Consider the following 8,292-nt stretch of genomic DNA (forward strand, 5'->3'; position numbering starts at 1 on the left):
GACTCCCTCTTTTCTTTTAGCATCCAAATTGCTTGCTTTTCTTTCAGAGTTGACTTCCTCGTCTTCATCCTGGTTGGTGTTTGTCATCATCGAATCAAGACTTAGAATGCAGACATCAGATATGCTCACATCAGATAGGAAGATGAAACTCTAAAAGTGCTGATCTTCTTAGCTGGTAAAATATATTTGTGTTGAATCACTTTGTAGTTTGTAGTTTTGTCTCATATTCATCTTTTAATCATATTTACAGATTTCTTTACTCCACAGCAAACAGAACAATTTTTTCTTTACTGTTCCAGTACTTGAGGAGGGCACTGTATATAACACACAAACAAATACTAATGCATTGAATGAAAAAAGTATTTATTTATTGTGGTGTTGTCATTACTTCTATCCTCTATTTTTATTCCCAGATGTAACGTTGGTCTTAATAAGTGTCTAATATATGTGGGAAAGCACTCCCAAACTTCTCTGATTCTCAGACTGTGTGAAAAGTCAACAGACTCTTTATCAATCCCTTTTTCTGGTGTCAGTACTAATCAACGGCACTAATGGATTTGAGCGCTGGTGGGGGTGGGGGGCACCAGGGGAGGGGATGAGCAGGTTATCTCTGGCCCTGATCCAAGATCTTTCATATTAGCAGTGAATGAACAGTGAACAAGTAAAGAAATAAAGAGGGGAAAAAGACAATTGTATAAATTCATAAATCTGTAATTAAACAGACTTTCATTTATCCAGAAGTAAGAACTACACAAGCCCTATCCTCTTTTATTTCATCCACAATAGCAAATGAAATCAGTCATGGTCGGATGCTGATGCCATAACTTACAGGCTGTTGTTCTTGTGTTGTCAGTTCTTTGAAGACACAGAGGCAATGACTAGTAAGAGCCCAGGCTATGAAACAGAAAGTCATACATGTTTGTGCCACTGTGTGAGGAACGCCCAGGCGTTGCCACAGAGGAGAAGAAGAATGCACCATATCAAGGACACAGCAATGTGGGAAAGGACAGAGAAAGAAATAAAGCAAAGGATTTTGTGTGGAGAGAGACTTCTATTACAGCTGTGCACAAAATCCACATCCCCCAATATTAATGGTAAATTTCTATAACTTAAGTCTGACTGTTTGGATGTGTTCCTTATTTGGAAGACCTAATTTTATTCAGTCAAGGTGTAATTGTTGATTTGCAGTGTATATATATATATTGTAATATTTAATGTGTTAAAGGGAGACAAAGAGAATTAATTTAAGTAGAAGGCCTAGGAAGCGGATAGATGAAGAATGTAGTTAACAGGTTTTATTCATACCAAATATTTTTTTATGACGTTAAGTAATATCTCATTAATAATTAAATAATTTTTAAAAGTTAGATCATAAAAAGATAAAGAGCTCTATCCGATTTTTACACTGTAAGAACTGTAGATTAAATTGAGTTGCTGAAAAGCATTAACCGCTATAGGTAATTTTAATAATCTAAACTGCTGTCTGAGAAAGAGAACAATTAACTGTAAGTAAATCCAGGAATCCTTTTCTGGATGTCTTCTCTATTGATAAAAATATTAAAGGCAGACGGTTATGTTTCGCGTCAAGTGCGCATCAGTCTAACCTTGACCATTTTATGCCTTCCACCTTTTAATTTATATTTAATCTTAAAATATAATGAAGCACATCTTCAAAGAATTATGGGGTGTTTTGGTCAGCAATTATTAATTCCTGCCATACCGTAAGTTATTTTCAGGGAGCTTGAAGCCACAGAAAAATGCTCAGCCGTAGATATCCTCCAGTTAAAAAAAATATATGAAACCCTCAAACCCTTGATCAAACCCTTTTCAATATTGTCCCCATTTTATTCAAAACAGACAGTGAAAATGTTTTCGTTTGTTTGGGGGAAAATATATAAAATCAAGTAACATTATCTTAATAATAAACGATACAACTCTTATCACTCAACAATAAGGAACGTCATGATATTCACTTTTTATTTTTTATTTTCTTTTATTTATTGTTTTTTTATACAAATGCTTTACGACTAAATAGACATGCCAGTATTTCTTTTAAACATCACTTTTATTTGTATTGGTAGGTGCCGGTTGTTATGCAAAGATCTTTTTTTTTTTTTTTTTTTTTTTTTTTTTACAGAATGTATTAAATGCTTTTGGTAATAAAAGTGCTATTCTGATTTAAACGGTCAGATCATTTTAACAACAAAATAACGCAAACTCGTTTTATGGCATTAACCCGTCTTTATAAAGTGCTGCTCCATTGGGGGTGCCGAGATGTCCTCAATACCAATAAGCATGTTATTAGATTAACTTGATGAGTGACTCCTTCACAAAATTATTATAGAGGAACATTTGCTTCCACAAGGTTTTCTGATTTTATAAAATAAACAAACAAATTCATAACTAATTTATGTACATGCATAATTTAGCTACTTAAGAGCAAAGTCCATTTCAACGTGTCCAGAAATTAGTCCATTAATCATTGTGTTTACTCGATTCCTGGTCGCTCTGGTCATCTGTGAAGCAAACGTCGACGTCGCTGTCGTTGTCGCTTTTTTGTTCGCCATCCTCGAACATGCCTTCGATTTTGTCATCGGATTTTTTGATGCTTTGGCCTGGATGCCTCGATTTGACGTGCCTCTCCAAATCTCGCCTGCGCACGAGCACCTTCCCGCAAAACTCGCACCTGTAGGGCGTATTTCCCTCCGCGTGCAGTCTGATGTGTTTGTTGAGATTGCTGGGATCGCCAAAGGGCCTAAAACACACTTTACATTTGAGTGGTTTGTAGCCTGTATGAGTCCTCATGTGAATCTTCAGCCCGTATTTTCGAGAGTACAATTTGCCACAGTAAAGACACAAATGTCCCTTTTTTGGCTTGCCCGAGTTGGGGTTAGATGCGGGCAGAGACTCCAGTCGTGAACGGTTCTTCTCTACGGCGATTTCAGACAGCTGTTGCGTGTGCATCGCTATCTCCCTGTCGATGTTCGTAATCGCGTTTAGATCTGGATTCAGAGCTGGTGCGCCAAAGTAGTCTGGGTATTTAAGCAGGTTGCCAAAGTGAAATTTAAGAGGGTAGTATGGGGAGCTATAAAGGATCTCCCCATTGTAAACCGTGAATGGCATTAGGGGTATATTGCAGTCCCCATTGTAGGATTTCCCCCCATCAAACTGTGGCAAGGAGAACCTCTCGAAGTGAAACCCGGCCGGTAGCTGGGAGTAACGCGGGGGGGACAGGGCAGAGTGCATGCGGCTGTCAACGTGCTTGAAAGCGGAGTTTTCCTCAAAATGTGGCAGAAGAGGAAAGCCACGGATGCTGTTTGCGCAAGGGATCGCGGGAGGTGTGCTGTCCATGGGGTGCGAGCATTTTGACGGGTGAACGTTAGGTAGAACGTTGTTCCCCAGTAGTTTGCTAAACCCGACACTGTTTGGTTTCCCATTAGGCTCGTCTCTCGCGACCTCGGCCCGGGAGATCTTCGAAAGTCCCATTGGTTTGAAAGCAGAGCGCACGCCTGGATGGAAACCCATGCTGTGGAGCACAGAAGAGGTCCCGCCGAGGCCCAGGATGTGTCCGGGGTTTCTGGAGGAGGTCACGCTCATGTCAAGGGCTCTGTCCTGATCCTCTGCGCTCAGTTTTTTCGATAGTCCCGCTTTATTGGCGAACGGTGAGGTGGACGCGACCCGTTTCACGGCGTCTGGCATAAAGGTGTTTTGGCTGTTCCGTGGAGAGGAGGACGTATTTGGGATGTCCCCTGATTTCGGAGATCTGTTAAAGCTGTCTGTGCCTCTAGCTTGCTCGTTGTTTACCAAACTTCTGCTGTTGCTTAACGCACAGTGGAAATGCACATGGGCTTTCAGGGTGTTCGGGTATTTGAATATTCTCCAGCAGTACCAGCAAATATAGCGCTCCTCACCTGAGAAAAATAAAAATAAAATATTAATTAATAAAACTGAGAAGCAATTAAATTGCGTTGCTTTGTGTAGAAAAGTGTTTTCCAAGTTTACACTGAAAAGCTTTTTTTGAGTTCAACACAAATAAAAATCTAGTACTGCGTCATAAAGATGTTTTTAATGCACACGGGGAACTCAAGAACACGTAGTATAAAATTCATCATTGATCAGAAATGGTTCTTTGCGAAATCTGATAACCTTCCATTATTAAAGCCCGCCGTCGTGATTTTTTATCACCTCGCCTTTGTCACGTTGGCATGACACCAGTTGGGCAGTCTGGGGTCAATGATATAGATGTAATGATTTTGTAATCTGCAAAACCCCGTTGTTTATTGTCACCATCAAATGAGCAAGCTCCGGTCCAATCTGGCGCTTACAAGCCAATACATTGAATAGAGACTTTCTCTGTGTGTTTTCCCGTGGAATTGACGGCAGCTGCTGCTTGAAATCGCTAGTCGCATAAGACAATGAGGCTGGCCCATCTGTTGACGCAGGAGAATAGGACGCGTATGTCAAGGAGCGCACCGTGTATTGGCCGGAGAGGAGCGCTCACAGTAAAGCGTCGCAAATCAGAGCAATATACATCCCACATAAAAGTTTGCATTCACAAGCCAACAATACCTTACGCAGCCAGCTAATTTACCGTAGAGCACCTTTTTGAATTTATATGCTTTTGAATAAATTAATATTAATGACTAGATGACATTTGTTAACCTCTTCCCCCAGCTAAACTACAACGCGCATCAGCCCATGAGAGGACATCCAGGACTTTATTAGAGAATAAAACGAATTAGGAGAGAGATGATGCAGCCATAGTGCCAATCATGATCAAGCATTATTATATAGCAAATACAGTAGCTTGCAGTAGCTATATGTGTATGCAGCTCAATAATTCTCAACCAATCAATAAGAGTTACTGCCCCAGACAACATATCTTTCGATTTACTAACTAAACACGGATAATCTGACAGCATTCTCAGATAAGCCTATTAAATCGGATTAGATTCTGCTGGTGGTGGCGTTACTTAAATCCGTTTGTTGCTCTTCATAACGTGCTTTCTATTATTTCATAAAATGTTATATTTAGGAATTCCTCTGCGCTTTATTTAATGACAACAAAATTGCCAGATTTACGTTTGGACAAAAATAAATACATTTCAAAACAATTTCATAATGTAAATTACCATACAATTTGTATTTCTGAGCTTTATTAAAAAGTGAAGTGTATTTTCTACTCCCTATAAAAATGTTAATTTTTAAATAAACATTATTATTTTATTATACCTTTTTCGTCATGTGTTGGAGTTGCAGTCGTAGGAATGTCAAACCATTGCGCCAGTGCACTGGAATACCAAACACTCAGTTCTTCTCCAGCCTGTATTTCTCTCAGAACACGGTAGAATATCTTTTGAAAAGAAGTAAAATTATTAGAAATTGTCTGTATTTTTTTTTTTTTTTAATTTTTTTTTGTTTTGTTTAGCTCACCTGTCCTCCAGGTAAATCCGAGACTGCCTCGAGGTTCTGTTCTTGACTGTTCCTGGCTGCGCGTATTAAACCGATCCAATCTGGAACTGCACTGCCAGACTCATCCACGAATTCTCCCCTCACCAAACGAATCTGCAAAAACAGATTTTTATCATGAATAACGTGTTTTAATGTTGCTTACTTGGCTTATATCTAAAACAGTCCAAATGATCCATGAAATTGAAAAATATATTTTTTTACCACGTTTGCCTCCTTCAAATCTGTTGGAAATATTTTGTAATAGCATTTTTGAATATCTAGATTTTTTTACATTTAATTTATTTGAAATGCTACTCATTTCAGATTTTCTTTTGTTGTCTTTTTTATTTTTCTCTTTCTCAGACATTATTAATTACATCACCCCAAGGTATTTCAAACAAAAGAGCGTTAATATCATTTATTCGGTCTATTAGACAATGGCGATAATTTTCAAGGAACGGACCACATAATTGAGTTGATATGAGAAACGAATTTGAAGAGTGTCAAAGCATTTCTATTCTGTTCAAACAAATTAAAGATTAAAGCGTGACATTTGACACAGAGATTGCACCTGATGATCGCCCATGGCCCTCGGCGTTGCATTTACGCGCATCAATCACAGAAGCAGACAGCGTAAAGAGCTCCAGTCTATTTACAACTTATTTAGGAAAGTAAATGCCATTTACATGTGACGCCTTTTACGACCCTTAGATTTACGAATATTCCACATATTATTAGACTTGTAGAATAAAATAATTAAAAGATCTTTATAATTTTAATGTAATATTTTTAGTTCATTTGACTTCATCTGTATTTAATAGAATTACGATTGCTATTTTTGTTCATATTTAACATTGTTTCCAGTTAAATGTAAGCAGTATTTTATGTAATCATTTGTTTATCTTTTAGATTACTGTTTTCTTTAAAAAAATGAAATGATGGGAATAAGCAGCTCTCAAGGCTTTGAAATTTAAAGGGAGAGAGGGCATGAAATCTCGCGCAGAAACTCAGGTCACCCTATTAACGCGGTTAAGTGAAAGGCGTAGAATGACATGTTGTCCTGCTAATATAACTCAATTATTTCCAAACTGACAGCACAAACCAATTAATACGAGGATGCTTTATAAAGAGTGACAGGTCTGCATCGAGTAAAGTAAGATAATTTACTTTAACTTTTTTTACTAGTTTTTAGCTGCATGTTTGTTTTTTAAATGGAAACAATGGTATTGTTATTAATATAATAATAATAGTAATAATATGTTAATAATAATATTGCTGTAATTTAAAAATACAATAATAGTTATTATTAACGATTATTATTTTATACTTGTAGGCCTATGTAGTTGTCATTCAGCAGTTTAAATAAAAAAAAGCTGCAGAAAAAATACAAACGTAAAGATATATTTGCATGCATGATCTAGCCTATTTTTATTTATTTTATTATTTATTATTTTGCATGCTGTTTAAAATGTGTCGAATGCTTTATCTATTTGCAATGGGAAATTTAAATATTTCACATTTCTCTCAAAGTACATTTTCAATAATAATAAGAATAATAATAATAAAAGTTTCAAAAGCGATAATAAAAAGTTGAACACTTTGGTCAAAAACAAAAAGGAAAAAAGAAAACTAACTCACCTTCTTTTTCACTCCAAGTTCCTTGCGGTCCGAGACATACTTCCCCAGTTTGAAGATACCCGGGACCGGTCCTATCCGAAGCCCGGCTGGGATGCTGCAGTCGGCGAACACACTGATAGTGGGTGTCCGAGTCGCTTGCATGGCTGACTCTGTGTGGGGCTGCGCTAACCGAAACAGGAAGACCAAGCAGGCACTGATTAAGATGAGAGAGTCTGAGATGAGGACAGACTAATATCCGCCCATAAAGTGACGCGGTGGCGTGTGTGATCCGGCTTTTCTTATGTCCAGGTCAGGTACCCCTCGGCACATTAATGCGCAAGGGCGAGCAGCGCGCTATGAGAGAGTTGCGCTCTTTTAGCAGCTGTAGAACCCTCCGAAATGGTCACATGGAGACTTTCCCTCACCCTCACGCATAATGAACCGCTCCAAATGGTCAAGAGACAATAGGCCCCAGCGACCTTCCCATCCCCAAAATCCAATTTGTCAAGGGCAGAGAAAAGAGAGTGCAGAATCAAAGGTCTGGCGCAACCATTAATCCTCAGCATGTGGCTTTGTCCGCCAGACAGTTCCGATATTTTAAGTGACAAATTCACTGTATAATTTCTCCATAAATTCTCTCCCCTTTTATTGTTCCTATACAAACCAGTTTTTGGAAATCAGTGACTACTTTAAATCTACTTGGCTGCATCCTTTTAGGTTTTATGTACTTCAAAGCTCTTTATTCTCTCCCTGGCTGCATTGTCTGTTGCAGTTTCAACAAAAGGAGCAGGAATGTTTGGGAGACTTGTTAACTTCTATTGACTCCCGGCGTGTGCCGTGCTGGGACCGGGCAGGTACTCAACGGGAGAACCAGCCAAAAAATAATAATAATGATAATAATAAAAAAATAAGAGCCGCGTTCAAAATAACCACCACCTTATCATTTCACACTTTTTGACAACAGGTCACGTACCAGGATGTGCGCGTTCGGTTTTGACGAAGCGCCCTGCAGGGCTCCAGAATGAATGGTAATTTTTTATCAAAGGATGCAGAACAAAACACGAAATCTTGTACAAGACAAGAGTTTCTGCTTGCCAATATTTCATCTCCTAGCAGATTTCGTTGTCTTCACTTGTATTAAATAGAAAAGGAGAAATAACTATATATATATGTTTTTATTTATTTTATTGTTAAACATTCCGGAAAAGTAATCATTTAGCCTGC

The 8,292-nt window shown here is 38.2% G+C and overlaps 1 protein-coding gene across 1 annotated transcript; it reads right to left on the minus strand.

The window, feature by feature from the left end:
• Nucleotides 1-383: 383 nt before the first annotated feature.
• LOC113116026 (PR domain zinc finger protein 13-like) lies at nucleotides 384-7,627 on the minus strand. The gene is made up of 4 exons (XM_026283849.1): nucleotides 7,090-7,627; nucleotides 5,434-5,565; nucleotides 5,233-5,353; nucleotides 384-3,911 (listed from the first exon to the last, which is right to left on the minus strand). Exons 1-4 carry the CDS (start codon nucleotides 7,228-7,230, stop codon nucleotides 2,476-2,478), a joined length of 1,830 nt encoding a protein of 609 aa, XP_026139634.1. The 5' UTR covers nucleotides 7,231-7,627; the 3' UTR covers nucleotides 384-2,475.
• Nucleotides 7,628-8,292: the final 665 nt, after the last annotated feature.

The sequence above is a fragment of the Carassius auratus genome, chromosome 16 (genome assembly GCF_003368295.1).
Source record: "Carassius auratus strain Wakin chromosome 16, ASM336829v1, whole genome shotgun sequence".
Taxonomy (NCBI): domain Eukaryota; kingdom Metazoa; phylum Chordata; class Actinopteri; order Cypriniformes; family Cyprinidae; genus Carassius; species Carassius auratus.

Coding starts and splice junctions, on each gene's coding strand:
- LOC113116026 (XM_026283849.1), bottom strand. CDS start 7,230: ATGCAAGCGACTCGGACACCCACTATCAGTGTGTTCGCCGACTGCAGC. Junction 5,354..5,433: donor CGGATTTACCTGGAGGACAG/GTGAGCTAAACA, acceptor TCTTTTCAAAAG/ATATTCTACCGTGTTCTGAG. Junction 3,912..5,232: donor TCCAACACATGACGAAAAAG/GTATAATAAAAT, acceptor TATTTTTCTCAG/GTGAGGAGCGCTATATTTGC.